At 32.7% G+C, this 20,255-nt stretch overlaps 1 protein-coding gene and 1 pseudogene across 4 annotated transcripts; both read left to right on the forward strand.

Annotated features, from left to right (window-relative positions):
* On the forward strand, window positions 2,192-9,227 carry LOC109358469 (annotated as a pseudogene).
* Window positions 10,009-15,861, forward strand: LOC109358467 (T-complex protein 1 subunit gamma-like). Of its 4 annotated transcripts, XM_019602704.1 has the most exons (15): window positions 10,009-10,121; window positions 10,183-10,237; window positions 10,451-10,488; window positions 10,952-11,013; window positions 11,116-11,188; window positions 11,521-11,588; window positions 11,763-11,832; window positions 12,270-12,338; window positions 12,429-12,500; window positions 12,784-12,857; window positions 13,666-14,328; window positions 14,403-14,528; window positions 14,643-14,747; window positions 14,820-14,894; window positions 15,432-15,861. In XM_019602704.1, the coding sequence occupies exons 3-15, from the start codon at window positions 10,464-10,466 to the stop codon at window positions 15,615-15,617; spliced, it is 1,668 nt and encodes a 555-aa protein (XP_019458249.1). In that variant the 5' UTR covers window positions 10,009-10,121; window positions 10,183-10,237; window positions 10,451-10,463; the 3' UTR covers window positions 15,618-15,861. The 4 variants fall into 4 exon arrangements, with proteins under 4 accessions (XP_019458249.1, XP_019458248.1, XP_019458247.1 ...); XM_019602703.1 differs by having other exon boundaries at window positions 10,009-10,237; XM_019602702.1 differs by having other exon boundaries at window positions 10,009-10,227; window positions 10,422-10,488.

The following is a 20,255-nucleotide window of genomic DNA, read 5'->3' on the forward strand; positions in this document are numbered from 1 at the left end:
GGTGTCATTATTTATTTGTTATATTTCTGATATTTGTCTTTAATATTTTTTTGGGTTTCGGTATATATTATTTATGTTTTTTAAAGGTCGTTCTTTGATGACTTTGTGTAGTTGTTCCTCATATTTGTTTCTTTGAAGATGAGATGTTGAATATACATTTGTTACATGCATTGGTCTTTGAAGGTCATTTTAAGATGACTTTTGTCATCTTCTTTCTTTTCTAGCAGTGTTGATGTTCTTTTGCTATATATTTGTTATTATATATATATATATATATTTGTTCATTTCTCTACTTTGATTACCTTATATCTATCAAGTATGTTGTAGTTAATTGATGAAGTTCACTCTCAGCATGTCCATTGTTGGTTGGTTATGATTATTTTGTTTATTTCAAGTTAATTGTGTTTCTTTTATTTAAACAGGCTTACTAACAATATATTTCTAAGTTAATTAACTACCAATTTTTTATAAAGATACAATATCTATGCCTAATAATCAATGTCTAAAGTATTAGGTAATATAATTGAATACAATAATTGAGTATTGTCTTTAATTATTGTTTCTTGATTCTCCAGATTGTAAATAGTTTATTCTTCTTGGCTACTGTTATTATTATCTTCTCTGTTTTAATATACATTTTCTAAAGCATTAGTTAAAAATCAATTAAATCTTTTTTACTATTCTTTTCAAAATTGAGCTTCTCTAATTTCCAGTTTATAAATAGTTGAGTCTTATGTTGAGAGTCATATCTTCAATAACAAATAAGGTCATGCATAATATGTGGTAGCATACTTATTAGCTCACCTCTGCAAAAAATGACCTTTAACAATTTTTATCGTACTAGATTTTCATTCTTCATGAATTGAGAGTCATGCTTTCAATATGTTTTACTTAACTGTTGTTGTTAGTTTTTGTGTGGCTTAATGTTTTTGTTTATGGTGGCTTAATGTTTTCATAAGTTAGTATTTGTTGTGTTAATGTCAATATCACGCCTGTTCGAGCTAGTAAGGGATTTGAGTGACTTAAAACACCTGTGGAAGATAGCTGTTAGAATTATAGAAATTTGGTATGTTCAGCTTCCACCTAAACCCGGACATCTAGAAATGATATTGATGGACTTCAAGGTAATATTACATAGAAAAACATTTATTTCTTACAATTTCAATTACTAATCATCTCTATTTTTAGAGAGACAATATCCAAGTTTCTGTGAAAAAGGAAGAATTCAATCAGTGGAAGGATCATTTGGTTGAAAACCATACCTATGTCATGCATAATTTCAATGTGTTCCACAATGATCTACAATTTACAGATTGCAATTTACAGCTGGTACAACTCTAAGAGAAAAAGAGTTTGCTGATATTCCTCAATTTCAATATGCTTTTAAAAAGTTTGCTGAAATACTTGCTGTGGACTTTCATGCTGATTTGTTACTAGGTTATCAATGTCATCATCCCAATCTCCATGGCCTTTCATGTTTATCAGAAGACAAATCCCTATAATTGTGTCATATGCTATGACAATTAACAAATCGCAAGGTCAGTCACTGGAGAATGTGGGGTTTTATTTACCTAGACCAGTATTCAGTCATGGTCAATTGTATGTAGTTGTTTCAATAGTACAAAGCAAACAGGGGTTGAACATATTGATACACGACAAGGATGGTAAATCATTAAAGAAAACGACAAATGTCGTTTATAAAGAATTTTTCCAAAATCTTTAACATGTATTCTACAATTTATTTTACATTATGTTTGAAATATTTATTTCTAACTATTACATTTCTTTAAAATAACAGATTCAATATCATATCATACTGTACAACAGCTTTACATCAACAATTAGATATATACAAAACAAGGTTTATGAGTTAATCTTTAGTTATATTCTCCTTTTTAAAAATATCATCTAAATTCATTCAACTTTTTCTAACATGTTTCCTTTCTTTAACATTATAGGTTCAATACATTATATCACCATCTTTACATTAGCATTGCATTACTATAAAACATGTTTTAGTAAGTATTTCTCAATGACATTTCATTTAGTAAATTATGTAATCACTATTTAATTAAATTCATGCAATACATATTATTACCCATATGAACGCACGAGTCTCCTACTAGTATTCTATAAAAAGTTGTCAAATTTATTTTTCTGGTGCCAATTTATGTATTTTTTTCTTATTTGGAAGGTAGCAGCAGAATTAGGAATCGGTATCAGTGGAGAAGATTAAATTCTTGTCAGGATTATTATTGTAGATGGATGATAAAGCTGGTGTTGATTCTTTTTGGATAGAGACAATTAATGGGGAGGTTCAGAAGCCTATTAGAAAGAAGAGGATATATAGAAAACAGAAAAAAGAGTTTGATGGACGGGGTTCCGTTGGAAATTCATAACTAATTTCCTTTCTCTATGTGATCCAAAATGAACACTTGGGGAAGTGGAAGTGGATAAAGAAAATGGAGAAGAGTAGAAGAATACCACTAAGAATTTTAATGTGGAAAAACTCATCAATGTGAGAAGGAAACAACCACGAGACCTAGTCCAGAAAATATATAGAAGTAAGATTACAATATTTGATTCTCTCTTATAAAGAGGATAACACTCAATCTTGGAAATACAAACTCTCTCTAGTATCTCACTAGGAACACAAATCTCATACTATGTGAAACTCTCTCACTTTCTTTCTATGATGTTGTTTGACTTGTTTCTCACTTGTTACATATCTTCCTCACAAGTCTCCATATATATAGTGAAGCGGAGGAAAGTTCCATTATAACCACATAATGAATAATGAATGATTAATTGTTGTCATATTTCAAGACACTTTGAAAAGTGCTACTCCAACTTTCTAAATTGGACTTCATAATTATCAAGAGTCAAAGAATAATTCCAAGACTTTGGAATAGTCATCATTGAATGATCAATGATTCATCTACCAAGATTCATTGATCTTACTTCCACATCAATTAGGAAGGATTCCCAACAGGTTCTACCTCGCTTATTCGGTTTCTCCAATCCATAGGTAGAGATGCTAGCAATGAGATAGCTCAAAGTGAAGTTACTGATATCATAAATGAGTATGTTAAACAGAATAACCTTATTCATTCTACCAAAAAGAAGAGGATTGTCTGTGACCAGAGGCTCCATTTGCTGTTTGGAAGGAAGACTATTGGCCGGTTGAAAATCAATGACTTGCTCGAGGCACACTTTGCTGAGAACCGTGATAAATCTGATGATGATATTTTCTTCAACTCGGATGATGATGATGATGATGATGAGGATGCCCCTGGGACAAGTGGAACTCCAAGATAGGAAAATTCAGAGAGGAAGAGTCAACCAAAGAGACTGGTTAGGGGAAAACCAAAGAGCTGTTTTGCGGCTATTATTCCTGTCAATATCAAGCTTGTTTATTTAAGAAGGAGTTTAGTTGAGGAGCTTCCAAAGGACCCTGAAACATTTGAGACTAAAGTAGTTGGAAGCTTTATAAGAATCAAGTGTGACCCAAATGACTACCTTCAGAAAAACTCACATCAGCTTCTGCAGGTCACAGGTAATTTATGCGTCATTGCATTATAATAAATGTTTTTATTATGACTTTTAAATGCTCATGTTGCTGTGGAAGGCATCCTCATCAACTATTTCAGTTTAACACTTGTGCTTGTTAGAATTAGAAGCCACCAACAAAAGGCCAAACCCAAATGTACTTATTATATGTACTATTTTTTTGCATCATTAGCATTAGCTCAATTGCATTTTGCTGACCTGGCAAAGTAGTCTAATACTCTAATTAGGCCCGATTGAGTGATTTGGACTGTTCTTAGTGAATGACAATGAACAAAACAATATAACTCAGTAACCTCTTGTAGGGTGGGATTCATTTAAGTGAAGCAAAGCTCGATCTGCTTACTATTCTCTCTGTTCTGACATAATTAACAATGATCAATCCGGGATAGGATTCCCGTTAAATGAAGCAAACTGAAATTTGTTTATTATGTTCGTTGTTTTGACTTCATTAGTAATGGTCATGTTTTGTGCGGGGTTCACTTCACATAAATGAAGCAACCCAAAATGTGCACATGTACTGCTGAGTATGACAGATAGAGAAAAGTTAGATGATTAGATTTATTTCTTCTAATTAGCTAAAGCACAGTTCTTTCTGGGCTATTCTGTAGGTGTAAGGAAGGGCTCTAAAATAAGTGGGGAAATTCTCCTTGAAGTTTCTGGTTTCTTTAAAGATGTCAGCATTAGCATGCTTTCAGATGATAACTTCTCTGAGGTGCATATGTTTTATCTTACTCATAGGTGAGGAGATATCCTTAGTAGTACAAAAAATACCGGAAAAGGTGGTGTTAAAAATAATTTCGAAGTTTGAAAAGTAAATCATAGAGCAAAATGATTTCAAAATTCATATACTAAAATGCCATACACATTCCGTACCCCGTGCTCTACTTTGAAAAGTCATTTCTATGATCTCTATTAATAAGCTAATAAATTTTTCATTTTGTCTTTGGGTATTTTTTTAATGTTTTATTGGCTCAAGTAATTTTAATAGGTCCTGACGATTAAATAGAGTATTTTTTACATTTGCATTAAAATCACGACCTTTTGTGGTTGCTTAATACCATCTTTTCACTGAGATTATGATTATCATGAACTTTCTGCATTAGAATGTGCCTGCATAATTCTACCTTTAAATTTGGGATTTTTGGACATGTGATATGGTTTTAGGAGGAGTGTAAGGATTTGCATCAAAGAGTAAAAGATGGCTTGCTCAAGAAACCAATGATCGTAACTTCTTTTTTATTACTTTGAATTATTCTTAAAAAAAATTCCTGCAGCACTAGACTTCCTTAAATTGTGAACTGTCAAGGATTTATGAGTAGCATACTTTATTCTTTATACATGAAAGTATGTTTACCTAAAATGTATATCAAGTGCTTTAATGAATCTGAATTTCATGATAATAATTTTTATTTTTTATACATGGTAGGTTGATATAGAGCAGACGGCAAGAGCATTGCATAATGATATGACTAAGCATGTATGTACTGAACTGTTATGGAACCTTGCGTTTCAATTGCTTCATTCATGTTTCATTTCAGTGATGTGTCAATTTGTCTGAATGATTTTCTATCGTGTATCATTTCCCATAAATGGATACTGTATGGAAATAATTCTTTGAATCTTTTTCCCATGTATAGACAACAAACATAGCTTTACCTTTGATATATGTCCTGTACTTGCTGATGTTTGTGTGGCTGTGTCTGTTAAAGACCAAAGCTTATGTATTTATAATTTCACTATATATACTTGTCATGTTTCCTCTATGTATTTGATATATACTTGCTGTACATGGTTGTTTCAAATAAGAGTTTGTGTTTACTTTTTGGATATTTCAGTTTTATTTTTTACCTAACTTTTCTCTTATCTTATTTTGTTTTAATTCTGTTGTAGTGGCTTGCAAGAGAACTCAACATGTTACAAAATCTTATTGATCGAGCAAATGAAAAGGGGTTGCGTAGAGAATATCCTTTTCTGATATTTGTTGGATAATAATTTTATGTTTTGTGGTAAAATCTCCCTATCAATTTTTGTTTTAGAAGATGGCAATATGTGGTGAAGTATGCTGCTGATTCTCATAATGCATTACTCTACACTTATTATTACAACTAAGTTTGTTCTATATTGGTCAGAAAATTAAAGTATCGGTCATTGTTATTAATATCTTAGGGATCATGAAGCCGGCCAGGGTACTAATATTATGTTACAGCAGTTCAACTGATGATTCACTAATTAAACAACATACTATTAAAGTTAGAAGATATACATATATATTATACTAATATTAATGTTGACAAATTAATAAAGCAACAATTACTACTTTTATTTTTACAATTTGTTAAAACAAAATGGTAGACCATGTTTTAGAAATATAAACAAAGATAGTAGTTGTGTGTTTAATCCTTCATACTAGCATTTTGGTAAATATTAAGTCATTTTCATTAAAAAAAATAGTTTTAAATGAAAACCGACTGGTATGATCGTACAGTTCAATTGAAACTAGATGGTACGACCGGTTTGACCGATATGATTGCATGATCGATATAATTATTGTATTGTATCAATACAAGGACCGGTTCACTAGTTGAACAGGCAGGTATAATTTTCACAACACTGATATTGGCTGTTTATGGTGAGAAAGATGTTGATTATAGTGATGAACATTTTGCATTAGAATTTTGTGTGATCATGTTGTTATGGTAAATGCTCTGTGTAGAGGATCTTTTAGTCAAAATCTGTAAAATTTATTTTCTATAAAACACAAATTCCTTAGTCAATGGGATGCACACTGTACGAGTACCTTCACAAAAGGGAGAAGCTTCAGAGTCCTGTTGAACAGGAACGATTATTGCATGAAATTCCTCAAGCTATTGCAGAAGATCTAGAATCAGAATCTCCAATACCTGATGTTCCAGAAGCTGAAGAATTAGAATCCCCAACACGTCATGTTCCAGATAAAAGAGTAAGAAACAATTTACAGGAATTGCAGAAGTCTACTCGTAAGCAAGCATATTTTGTGACTGCGGTTCCAAAAGCAGTTGCAGATAGTTTTCTTTGGAAGGCTACAAAAATTGATGTTCCAGATGATCTAGAATTAGAATCTGCAACATCTGATGTTCCAGATAAACAGCGGAAAATAATTTACAGGAGTTATGGAAGACTTCTAGTATGCAAGCATCTTTAGTTAGTGAGGTTCCAAAAGCAGTTGCGGGTGGTTTTCTGTGGAAGGATACAAGACTGGATAGTACTGATCATGTAAAAGAGGAAAACAATTCACCAAAGTCAATTCTCAGTTTCCGTGGAGCATCAGAAGTTCGTCCTTTCAATATGGAAATGAATGGTACTTTGTTAAATGTCATTTCTCATGGCACTGCTTCAGGTTTGTTTTGAACTTTCATTTCTTTTATGATTCTCTGTTGGTTGTAGGCCTTCTTTTATCTGTGAAAGCACTTCATGGTAATACTGCATTATGTTCTTCGGGGGGAAGACGGGGTGCATTTTTTTATTTTACCTCAAAAGCACGAAGGTAAGCCATGAAAAAACTTTTATGGGAAAATATTGCTATTAATCTCCACACAATGTTGCCATGGCATAGCATAGAAATCATGCTGCCATAACATTACCCTCCTTACCCACCAGTCGACCACAGCCTCTGGACTTGATCAAAAGAAAATGTCCCCGTGTGCTGTGAGCAAACCAATTTTAGTGAAAGTTTAAACTCTCTAATTCCAAGTGTAACTAGCTGCTCAGCATTAAAAAATCAGTGTATAGATGTTTAAGTCAGAGGTACACATATCAAGAAACAAAACTGCGACTCAATGATTTTAAACCCTTTTAGTATCACTGTCCAAATGAAAGATAGAATTTGAAGGTGAATTCTTTCTCTATTAGTCTATTTAGAGAATGGGTGAGATTATATAAGTAGGACGATGTTGTTGCTTTAATTACATTTACAAGTAACTCATATGTTGTTATAATATTGTTAGAATTGTTATTTCTCTCTATTGAGACTAATTATGAAACTCCTACCCAGTTGCAAAATGTTAAAAGGACACAGTTCAAAACTGTGACTTAGTGGTTTTAACCCCTTTAGTATCACTGTCTAAATGAAAGATGGAATTTCAAGGTGGAAATTTTCTATTTAGAGAATGAGTGAGAATATAGTAGTTGGGTGATTTGATTGCTTTACATTCACAAGTAATTCATATGTGCAGAATTGTTCTTTCTTTCTTTAAAACAACTTACAAATCTTTTACCTAGTTGCTAAATATTAAAAAGACAAGGTTCGGTTAGTAAATTAGTGGTGTTATATACACTTCATGTTCATGTAATATACAATTTCTACCTCATCCACATCCTTGGATGCCATCTAAAAAAGATTGACCTTACAGTTTAGGGCTCCTTTTGGCAAATGGCAATGATATTACAAATGTGTTTTGCATCCTTATTAATGGTTGTTATGCCAAAAGATAATTATTAGTTTGTTACGTCATACATCGGATGGATAACAGGATAAGCTAGTTTTGTAATGACTTGGGTAGCCCTTCACTTTAAGTTAGCTTTTGGAGCCAATGTCACCCTTGTTATTCTAATATGGTATGAGAATATATTCTCATGTTGGGAGACATGCAAATGTCCACTCTTGCAACGCCACGTTCCAAATGTTCAGATGGGTATATATGGGCAAAAACCCTTTATAATGACTTTGGCGACCCTCTTTTCTCAAGCTAGTTTTTAGGGTGAAGTTAGGCCTAGTTAATCTATTATATTTGATAACTCTAGAATAGTCTCCCTCGTCAGATGGATATACAGGCAAAGAACCCTTTAGAATGGCCCGGGCAAAGAATCTCTAATTCTTTAAGTAATTATTCTCCAGTTTACTTTGTGATGCAATCGAAGTTGCTATGCACTTCAAGGTAATGAAATGTAATAATTCTAATACTCCATCATTTTGGCCCATGTCTCTTGTAATTTTAGAATAATTTATTTCTTAATAGATGCCAATATAATCCTGTCCAAATAATGTAGTATATATGTGATCCTGCCCAAATATCATTGGTTGATATTCTTCCTGTGTTTCGGCAGTGCACCAATCCTCTGTTATGCCTGTTCAACAGCAGCCAAAGCAACAATTAGACTTGAATGAGGACATGTTTGATGCAGATGAATCAAATGAAGCAGAGATCTCTGGAGGAACGGAGGCAAGCCATCTCAGATGGAGGTTATAGAGCTGAGCGACGATGACGATGATGAAGATGAAAAACCATACACAACAATGCAGTTTCCTCCTGAGCTGTTGCAGTCCTTGATGTGGTATTATAGAGATCCACATGGAGTTGTACAAGGACCATTTTCCTTAACTTCTCTAAAACGTTGGAGTGATGAGAATTACTTTCCTCCAAATTTCATGGTTTGGAAGGCTGGCCAAAGCCAATTTCAAGCTGCACTGTTGGTGAACATTCTACACCAAATTTTCCCTAGTTGATCAAATTCCAAATGATTAAGTTTAGTCCATGTTAATAATTGTGTATGCTTCTTGGATCAACTAGGAATTCATGCTCAATTGAATCATTTTTCCTTTCTTTCTTTCCCTTCCTTTTATCTTGCCAAGATGAATTGTTTATGTTCAATCATTCATACGTCCAAAGATTAGATTGCTTAAGAATGCTGTGCATTGTATAGTGAAAAGGAGGTGCTATGGTACCCACCTCTTATAGTATATATGGACTATGGTACTCACCGTGAATTGTCAAGCATTTTGTTGGTTACTTCATTTAATCTGACGTAGTTTTATATTTAAAGTGTGAAATTTACAAATGTTGGCTAAGTGAAAAATATCTTCGTTTACATAGGCGAGATTTTGAATTTGATCATTGGACTTATGTGCATTTAGAAAAATACTAATGGGAATATGGGATGAGTTCTTGTTTAAACATCCAATCATGATTTGAAAGATTAGTCTATTATTATGGGATAAGAGGATACTTAGTCTAAAAATAAAAGTGAAACTCTCAGAATGAAGCTCCTCTGAATATAAACATTATTAATTTGTTGTCGTGCACAACAATTTTACATGATTTAAATCAACAAATGATCCTTGATGTATAAGCATACATCAACTTTTTCTAAATTGTAAACAGCTATTTCCAAGTTAAGACTTAAGACATATTTTTTAAATTTGAAATACTCAACCAACAAAAAGTTTTAAGGGTGTTGATCAGATTAATTCAATTTTGGAAGTTTGATTAGGTAAATTTTGACTATCAATGTTGTACAATATCTTTTGGTTAGTTAGCCAACTAAATTGTATTGTTATATAATAACTATTGTGGGATAACAGTGTAATATCTGCTAATATCTCTATACTGTTAATGTAAATATATCAATCATCTAAAAAAAACGTGAATATTGTTAAGGTATACATTTGTTTGTGACACAAAATGATTTGGGAGTGTATCTTTTTAAATAAACTGAAGGCAGTGTTTGAGAGTTCGAGGGTTTTGTAGTAGATTTTCGCGGAAACCTGAGTCGAGTTCTCCTCTCACTCTTGCCGCTTCCTACTCCTTTCTCTAACCCCTCCATCATTTTTCTCTGTTCTAGCACCATTCGCTCCGATCCACCGTCGCCGTCACCGATTCAACACTCTCCGGGCATCTTCAGGTAACTTCATTCTTCTTTCTGACCCGTCAACTTCAGCGCCTTCCGCCGTCATTCATTCACTACATCTACGCTTCGCAGTGTGATTTAGGGTTTTTATTTATTTTAGATTTATTATTATTTTCTTCGTTATAATATATTCTGTTAATGATTGAATCTGCATTTGAATAATTTGTTTCTGTTTGAAAACCGTGCAGTTAACCTCCGTTTTCACAAGCACCTTCGCTAACCTAGAAATCATGCACGCTCCGGTTCTAGTTCTTAGTAAGTTTTCGCTCGTATCTTCTCTTCTGCTCCGAATATTCTTTCTCTTTGTTTTTATGTTTTCATTATTATTTCGAAATTCAAAACCCATAAAGTTTGACCATTTTTTATAAATATTTTCAATTTTCAGTTTAAGGTTACTGTATGTTGTGGTTCCTAATATTTGATCATTGAGATGTGCTGATGATTTGTGTTGTTCCTTTTAAGCACACGTTTGTTAGATGTGTTAGAACAGGATGGAACAGAGTGTTCGGTTTTCTGTTTGGTGTACCGTGTGCATTATAATTGAACCTAATACAATATAAGATTAAAAGGTTGAACATTTTGGTTCTACCGAAAGGGTTGGACCAAATAAGATACAACAGACATGCTGCTCCATGCAATTCTTCCGTGTGCCAAATGTCGCCTTTTATTTAACATGGATATGGTTTTACTCATAAATGTATGCTTTGGAAATTTGCAGAGGACTCTTTGAAACGTGAATCAGGAACCAAGGTGCACCATGCTAACATTCAAGCATCAAAGGTAACCTATTACAGATTACCTACTATTACATGCTAACATCCTTAATATTCACTTGATGTTGGTACTTCTTTGTAACCTAATATGGTCATTAATATCTGCCAGGCTGTTGCTGACATAATCCGTACAACATTAGGACCCAGGTCCATGCTAAAAATGCTACTTGATGCTTCGGGAGGTTAGTGTTTTTGTTTTCTAAATTTATGTTACAACTTATTGAAGTGTCATTTGCATCTTTCTCTTTTCTGTTGACTTGCAGAGAGCTAATATTTTTCTTGATTGTGTATTTACTATTTAGTTCAGGAGAAAGTGTGCACAAATTTTTTTATTTTGTCATTTGCAAACTGAAGATGTTGTTTTTGGAATTATTTGTTTTTTACAAGGTGTGGTAAGTTTAGGTTCCGGGTTAGAAACTCCCATTTTATTAGTGTTTCACATAAAGGATTAGGTATGTGGCTTGTGTTTCTAAGAATTTATTTGATGCCCATTTTCTATCCTTGTGATCAACAGGAATTGTGGTGACTAATGATGGGAATGCTATCTTACGTGAGTTGGATATTGCTCACCCTGCTGCAAAGGTATTTATCTTTCTTGCTTCACTTCATTGATATTTGATTGCCTTGACACAGTTCTATATACTTCTGTCTGACATATGTGAATACACCTCAGTCTAGGTTTGCATTCATTTTTTGAGTTTTACTTTCCTTGTTTCAAAACTTTCTAATGCTGTTCTTTGATTGAGATGGTTGCAGTCTATGATTGAACTAAGTCGAACCCAAGATGAAGAAGTAGGGGATGGAACAACATCTGTTATCATTCTTGGTATGCTTCTAGCATGTATATTTATGTATGTATATGCATTATATATTTTACAATGACTGGCCATCTTGTGCTATACTATATGGGGAAAGTTTATGTAATTCTTTATGTTGTAAATATGATTATGAAATTGAAACTAAAAAGGTGTTTCTTCCAGAGGTTAGCTTCACAGGATTTCTGCATGGCTGTAATGTGGATTTGTTTTAGGGTAGGTCTATTGGCACTCCCAATTGCCTATTCACACTCCTCATTGATCAATCACAAATTTTTAAAATATAAAACTAGAAATATGATTGGTTAGTGGGAGTGTGAATAGGAAAATTGGAGTGCCAATAGCCTCACCCTTTGTTTTATTATATGGTGAATGTAAGACCAGATCTTGATTTATTGAGCAGAATATTGTTTTCCCATTTTCAATATCTTGAATTTTTTCGGTGCAGCTGGTGAGATGCTCCATGTTGCCGAAGCATTCATTGAGAAAAACTATCATCCTACAGTTATTTGCCGAGGTAATTTAATAGTAGTAATCTGTGGTTCATTGCTAAAAGGGTATGAAGCATAAACTGTAGAAGTGACTGCTACAATTATGTAATCTGCAGCTTATAACAAAGCTCTTGAGGATGCTATTGCTGTTCTTGACAAAATTGCAATGGTCATTGATCCACATGATAGTAAGTTCTATTGCTACTTCCGTACTTTATTTTGTAAAGATCCTTTCTTTCGCCTAATGGAATATAGAAGTTTGCAGTGAGCTGAACTTTATCGATTCTATATTCCAGTGAGCCTAAGTAGTTTGTTCATAGTTTGGGAGTTGGGATGTCATTTTTTTTTAAATTTAGTTTGCTGCATAATCCCTTAGCAATTTACAATAATCTGTAGAAATGATATATAACTATCCCTTTTTAATTTCTTTCTGACATGTAATCTTAATGCTATTGATGAATTAAACTGTAGGAGCTACACTGCTGGGGCTAGTAAAAAGCTGCATAGGTACCAAATTCACTAGTCAATTTGGGGATTTAATTGCTGTAAGTATCCTCTTTCTCTTTAGGCTACATTTCCAAATGAGTATTTTTTTCCTTTTATATTAGAAAATTATTGAGCTAAATGCATCTACTGGTATATGGATATCCTTAAAATTCTCTATAAAAGGGGACCAATCCTTGCAGTTTTGTTGATTAGGAGGATGGACCACAGCTAAATGTAGTAAATTAACTAGTGATGCTAAAAGTGTCATCTGCACAATACACAACCAGAAAGTGTTTTTCTATCAAATCATGGCTTATGTTATTCTGTTTATACCATTTGCATGTTCACTGTGCATCTCATGGTTTTGGCACCTTGATAAGCGGGTTTAAGTCCAACTCATGGTTAGATGGGCACATAGAGTTAGGGAGGTGGCTCTTCTATGAATTTATTGCTCTAATATGTTTTCTTCTCCCATAAAACTGCATAGAATATACAAGCAAATCTAGGAAATGTCATCATCGTCTCATATTATTTCAGCTACATTGCATCTTACTGTTCCCCCCTGTCTTTGTTTCTATTTCATTCTATCTCATCATATCCCATTCTGTTCTGCGATATTTGAGAATCGCCGTCAATACCTCGGTGTAGGTTCAGGTGCATAGAATATACAAGCAAATCTAGAAAGTGTCATCATAGTCTCATTATTTCAGCTATTTTTCATCTTAAGTTTTATTTTCTTTTTTAGCAGACCATATTAAAACCTAATAATACTGTGAATGCGGATAATTATTATAGCTCTTCAATTGTATAGCACTCCTAGATCTTTTGGATTATGCATCATTTTTTTTTACCTCGGTTAACTTTCAGGATTTGGCTATCGATGCTACTTCAACAGTAGGTGTTGATATTGGCCAAGGTTTGAGAGATGTAGATATTAAAAATTATATTAAGGTTGAGAAGGTTCCTGGTGGACAGTTGGAGGACTCAAGAGTTCTTAAGGGTGTTATGTTTAATAAAGATGTGGTCGCCCCTGGCAAAATGAGGAGAAAGATTGTTAACCCGCGTATCATTCTTCTTGATTCTCCCCTTGAGTATAAAAAGGGTGAAAACCAAACAAATGCTGAACTGCTCAAAGAAGAAGACTGGAATCTCTTATTGAGGATGGAAGAGGAATACATTGAGGAGATTTGCATGCAGATACTGAAGTTTAAACCCGACTTGGTAATTACAGAGAAGGGTCTCAGTGATTTGGCATGCCATTATCTGAGCAAGCATGGAGTTACTGCAATCAGGAGGCTGAGGAAAACTGATAATAACAGAATTGCAAAGGCATGCGGTGCTGTTATTGTCAACAGACCAGATGAGTTGCAGGAGTCTGATGTTGGTACTGGTGCTGGGTTATTCGAAGTTAAGAAAATTGGAGATGAGTTCTTTGCATTTATTGTTGATTGCGAAGACCCTAAGGCTTGTACAGTACTATTAAGGGGAGCAAGTAAGGATCTCTTAAATGAGGTTGAAAGAAACCTACAGGTATGCTGTTTAATATGTATTGAAGTCCTTCAGTTTTTTATACTGCTGCTTTCTGAAACTTGCTTCCATGACAGGATGCTATGTCGGTTGCAAGGAACATAATTAAAAATCCTAAACTTGTTCCTGGAGGTGGTGCTACAGAGTTGACTGTGTCAGCCACTTTGAAACAGAAGAGTTCCTCTGTTGAAGGCATAGAGAAAGTGAGTGTGTTATAACCATTGTTTCAATGAACCAGTTGGTACTACATTCTAGCTGGTTGAGTACTGCTTACTAGTATACTCCAGTTCTCACTTAAGATTCTTGTTAATTAACAGTGGCCTTATGAAGCTGCTGCAATTGCTTTTGAGGCTATACCACGTACTTTGGCACAAAATTGTGGAGTAAATGTCATCCGGACCATGACTGCACTACAAGGAAAGGTAACAGTAATTTGCTAGTACTTATTGTATGTTGTTCTTTGGTCATTTCTGATGTGTCTTTGAAATTTATAGCATGCAAATGGAGAAAATGCATGGATTGGCATAGACGGAAATACCGGTGCCATCACTGACATGAAAGAGGGCAAGGTACTTCATTTTCATCTCTGGAAGGAATTATATAACTGATACCCAAAACTACAAACTTTTATTTTATCAAAACATAGTTAGTTGCATTAGAATTAAAACTAACAATTCTATCATTCCCAAAAGAAGCAATACAGTGGAGAAAATGCATGCTCATTTCATTATATTTGGAATTTGTTATGTATCTTTGGTGGTAGTTTGTTTGCTGGTTTTAATTTAGTTGATGTGTTCTCATAAATAATTACAAAAATGTCAGTTTTATCTGATTTCCTGTTTTCAAACTTTTGCTTTGATTCCCCTTAGAAAAGTTTGAAAACATGAAACAATTGGAAAGCAAGGTGCATTAATTATTAGTAAAAATGTTATCTGAAAAAGAAAATAAACAAACTCAACACTCCTCATATTCTGTTTTCCCTGTTTTGAAGTTTACACTCCTTTAAATCTTCTTTCAATTTGTGCTCACATGCTTCATTTTGCCTTGATATATATGCATTTGCTATAGAATGAACTTAAAGCTGTTTTGTTCTCATGCTATGTTAGATATGGGATGCCTATAATGTGAAGGCACAAACATTTAAGACTGCCATTGAAGCTGCTTGCATGCTTCTGAGGATTGATGACATAGTGAGTGGGATCAAGAAGAAACAAGCCCCTGGATCAGGTCCTGCAAAGTCTAAGATTGAGACTGAAGCAGATGCTGACAGTGAGCAAATCCTTCCTGATTGATAACAGTTTAACTCTGGTTTTTGACATCTAGAGTTGAAGATGTGCTAGCTTCTTTAAATATTATTATTATTAGAAATTTTGGGTCCTTAATTAGGCTTTTACTATTTGCAAGTGCAATTGTGAGTTTCTTAATGGTACAATTGGTACATTCATTATTGAGCCTCTGTTTATTGCTTTGGCATTCTGCGTGGGTTAATTGCTCAGTTTAACCACTTCCAAGTTGCCTATTGAGTTTCTTTTTCTTGTGTGAAATCATAATATCTAGAGCACGCCCTTTGAACTCGTTCCACTAAATTGTGCAGTTATATCTTTTGTTTTTGCTTTTAATGTAGATTGTACTATGGAAAGATTAACTAAATACTAATCATTTCATAAATAAGACTAATAAAGTTATTCTAATTTTGGATTCTGGTACGATGTAATATACTACAGAAGGACCAATTTTATAATATTGGATTTTGTGTGTTCCAAGTGTTATTGTGGATAGCTACAGATTAATCTATCTCAACTCAACAGTGAGATTTATCTTATCAACAAGGCATTTTATACACACTAGGAAGCGAACTTGTTTGTTGATAATTATGATAACATGTTTTCATCGGATTGATATTATTATTTACTCTTTAAGGCTAGGCACAGGAACTTCTACCATCTCCATACATAATTTAAAGGTTATTTAAGGGTTTTAGTAAATTATTGAAAGATAATATGTAAATTTATAAATTAAATAATGTTATATTAGGAGAAGAGAATAAGGATCTTCTCATAACAGGAGATAAGTTATCTCATCGAGTCGGTAAAAGTATGACATGTGTACTATTTTGTTTTATTTTAGAAATATTTTTATAGAAAATGATTAAATATGACTATGTCATGATTTTAGTAGTTGTAAGGAGATAACTTATCTTCTTATTTTATGAAATACTTTATTCCCAAAGAATCAAAATATGACATCTTGTTTTTACAGAGATACTATTTCATCCGGAGAAATGGATTCCATAAATTTGTATAAGAAAATATAAAGGAAGAGCGACATTTCATAATTTTTTTCTAAAAGTAAATGTGAAATGTCATTTTATCCTTCACGTCCAAAATCATTGGTTGGAAAGAGCCAAATATATAATTAGAAAAAATCAATGGGACAATTCCAAGTCATAACCGACATTTTGTATTTAAAGTTTGAAACAAAAACTGGCGTAGGTCTTAGTGTGAAGCGTGCACTGCAACATTAAATTGGTGCCTACAACCACGCTGATGACGAAAGTGCCATTACACTGCTTAGGAGTATGTGATATCTATGCTTCAACTACTTAACTCATAATTGAGCTATGCCAAAGTCAATGATCACCTTATCTATAACTCATTATAAATTTGAAGACAAAACTGTGATTTAGAAAAGAAATTTGATGTCTTCCTCTTCACTCTTTTTAGTTGGTTGTTAAGTGTTAAATTCCGACATCAATTATATGAATAATGAACATTTATAGTTTTTTAAGGCAGTGTTTCCTACATTTTTAGAGTTTTGGTGTAATGATAAAGTATTAAAGTTGTTATTGTGACCTATTAATACGAGCATGCACCATAGAAATACAACAAAACTTATGCTTTATTCCATTGGTGTTTGTGATGTTGTTTTTCTACTATAATGAGTCATTTGTCACAACTTACCAATGAAATAATAATGTTTCATTACAGAATAACATTACAAGCCATAAAACAATATTAAATTACCAACAAAGTGTTAGCTTAGTAGTATAATGTCATATTAAACCCTAAATAGATTAAAATGTTATATTATTCGATTCCTGTGAACGACATGTTTGAGATAAGCAATCATGTATACGAAAAAGATTAATTTCTTACACACTGAATTAGAAAATACATTTGATTAGACAAAAAAAAAACCATACTTAAGTTTTATTGTGAGAAATAGTCTTTTTGATTATGTGATAAAACTGCATAAATTAGTCCTACGACTCCTACCCGAATTCCACTAAATGAGAGTTTTGGGTCATGAATTAATAGCTTTTGAGACAAGATTTAGCTTTCACATAGATTTCTGTTGCGACAAACTTGGGGCAATCTTTGATACTTCCCTTATCTTGTAAATGAGCTTTAGTCAAATTATCCACAACAACTATTTCTTCATAAATATCATCACCAATCAAATGTTAACATACTGTTTGACTTCACTCTAATGGGTTTGTTTGCATATTCTTCAGGATGCAAGTGCTGAATAAGATCCAATGGTGCATCATTGAGTTCAAACATACCAACAATAAAAAGGTTGCCATCTTTTTACTACAACATTAAAGCCTGCTTTCTGTCTCTATCGTGAGAGAACTCAATTCCATCGAGCTCTCCATGAACCTTGACGGTAGGCATAAAATTTTCAACCATTAATAAGTAATTTTTAATTCAATGTCAAATTAAATTTATAAAATTCTTTTAAATACGAAGAAAGAATTCAACTTCATGCTATAACAATATGAGACGCCAAGTTGACAGGGGTGGATAAGATATAGGAGACCCATCAACACTAAGGGATAAAATAGGTGAGGTGAGCCAACAAATATAGATTAATAATATTTCTTGCACATCAAATGTTGGACCACAAATAATATAGGTTTTCATTTTGAATTTAATATGTACACATCGAGAGGCCGTAAGTGTTTTTTACACTATCATCAAATCATTCAACATTTATATGTTAACTATTATTGACTTTCAAATAAAAATAATATAAATCAATAGTAAATGATAAGCTGACAGTATAAAATAACTTTATATTGACAATGTATACATTTTAAACTCGTTCACGCTATATTTTTTAGATGTGTGTATTTTGAAAATAATAAAAAATAATAATAACTAGAGTAAATTACACTGACACCCCCTGGGTTTTAGTGAAATTACATAAATCACCTCTCACTTCTCTAAACTTACACAAACCTCCCCTAGTTTTGTACTTTCATTACACTGACCACCCATGTATAAGAAATAAGTGTAATCTTTTAAACAAAAAATGTGATAAATGCAATTAAGTAAAACAAAACATGATATATTGTGTAGACAAGTCTAAATAATATACAAATCAATATATCTTTATTATTTTTGGTTCGTTACACTACATTATAGGAGTGATTTAAACAATATTTCTTTATAATTGCTGATGCATTTTGTAACAAAAAAATAATAAAGATACATTAATTTGTATATTATTTAGACTTGTCTACACAATATATCATGTTTTGTTTAACTTAATTGCATTTATCACATTTTTTGTTTAAAAAATTACACTTATTTATTATACAGGAGTGGTCAGTATAATGAAAGTATAAAACTAGGGGAGGTTTGTGTAAGTTTAGAAAAGTGAGGGGTGGTTTATGTAATTTCACTAAAACTCAGGGGGTGTCTGTGTAATTTACTCTAATAACTATACTCCATCAATAATAATAGTATTTGGTCTATAATTTTTCTAATAAGAATTCTTTTTTGAGAATTGGTGTGTGGACTTTGGTCCTATATTGTTTCTTCTTTGTAGTGTTTTTTTTTTCTGACTCTTTTGTATTAGATTAGCACCCCGTATACTTTCGTAATATGATTTTTTTGCTTAGCAAAAAAAAGTAAATATAATGTTCAAAATATGAACAAAATGTGATATAAAAATAGAAAAAATTCAATGGAGATTATATAGACACTGCTTTATTCACCACTTTTTGCTCTAATACCATTAAAATTCAAAGGTTAAAACTGTGGCAACGAACACACCCCTCTTTTATGGATGTTAGTTATTGTAATTAGAACACGGTCCCATAAACTAGATGACAAATTGACAATGCATAACACAGCAATAAACGAGATACAGAAAATATCATGTTTACATGTGAATAGGCCTAGTGCTCCTCATAAACAATGATAATGAAAACAAAATTATGGCTCTCTGGACAGATTTGCCTAATCATATATAGTCATTTACGTAACTCCAAAAATTAAAGTATGACAACCACATGAATCAGACATTTTCCCATAGATTATATAAATCAAACAATATCATAATATTTCTTTATAAACTATATTTATAAATAAGTCATTTAGATCTAACTTGTGCTTATTAGTTTAATTTTCTTGGTCCCTCTACCTTACCTCTAACTATTATATCTTTTATTGGTGTATCTCCACATTTTCCACACACACTCAAATTATCTCGGATGAAATTATATGGTGTCTTCTATAATAAGATTTATTTCATTTTTTTCCTAATACATTCAATTCTAAAATCCCAGTATCTTACATTGAATTTATTGCCTTGTTAGCTTTTTGACTTTTTCAATGTTGAACACTTAGCTTATGTAATATTAAAGGTCTTATATATATATAGTTGTGTGATAAAACATTTCTTTAAGTTTCTTTGATTTTTTATCACAATTAACCCTTGAAACTTTTTTCCATTTAAACCACCCCACTTGAATAATAATATGAATTTTATCTCTATTTCGTTAAAATTTTGTACCATTGATCGAAGTAACAAGACAACTTAGACAGGTGAAAAACAGTGGTGGTGATTCGGGAACAGGGTGAGTTTAGTTTATGTTATCCATTAATGTTGGACTCTTGGGCACACATTTAATAACCACA

This window comes from Lupinus angustifolius, chromosome LG10 (genome assembly GCF_001865875.1).
Source record: "Lupinus angustifolius cultivar Tanjil chromosome LG10, LupAngTanjil_v1.0, whole genome shotgun sequence".
Taxonomy (NCBI): Eukaryota; Viridiplantae; Streptophyta; class Magnoliopsida; order Fabales; family Fabaceae; genus Lupinus; species Lupinus angustifolius.

Excerpts from the sequence above, each read along its gene's own strand:
- LOC109358467 (XM_019602703.1), top strand. The coding sequence starts at position 10,464 with ATGCACGCTCCGGTTCTAGTTCTTA. Across the intron at positions 12,339-12,428 it reads TCCTACAGTTATTTGCCGAG|CTTATAACAAAGCTCTTGAG; the intron begins GTAATTTAATAG and ends TGTAATCTGCAG. Across the intron at positions 14,529-14,642 it reads CTGTTGAAGGCATAGAGAAA|TGGCCTTATGAAGCTGCTGC; the intron begins GTGAGTGTGTTA and ends GTTAATTAACAG.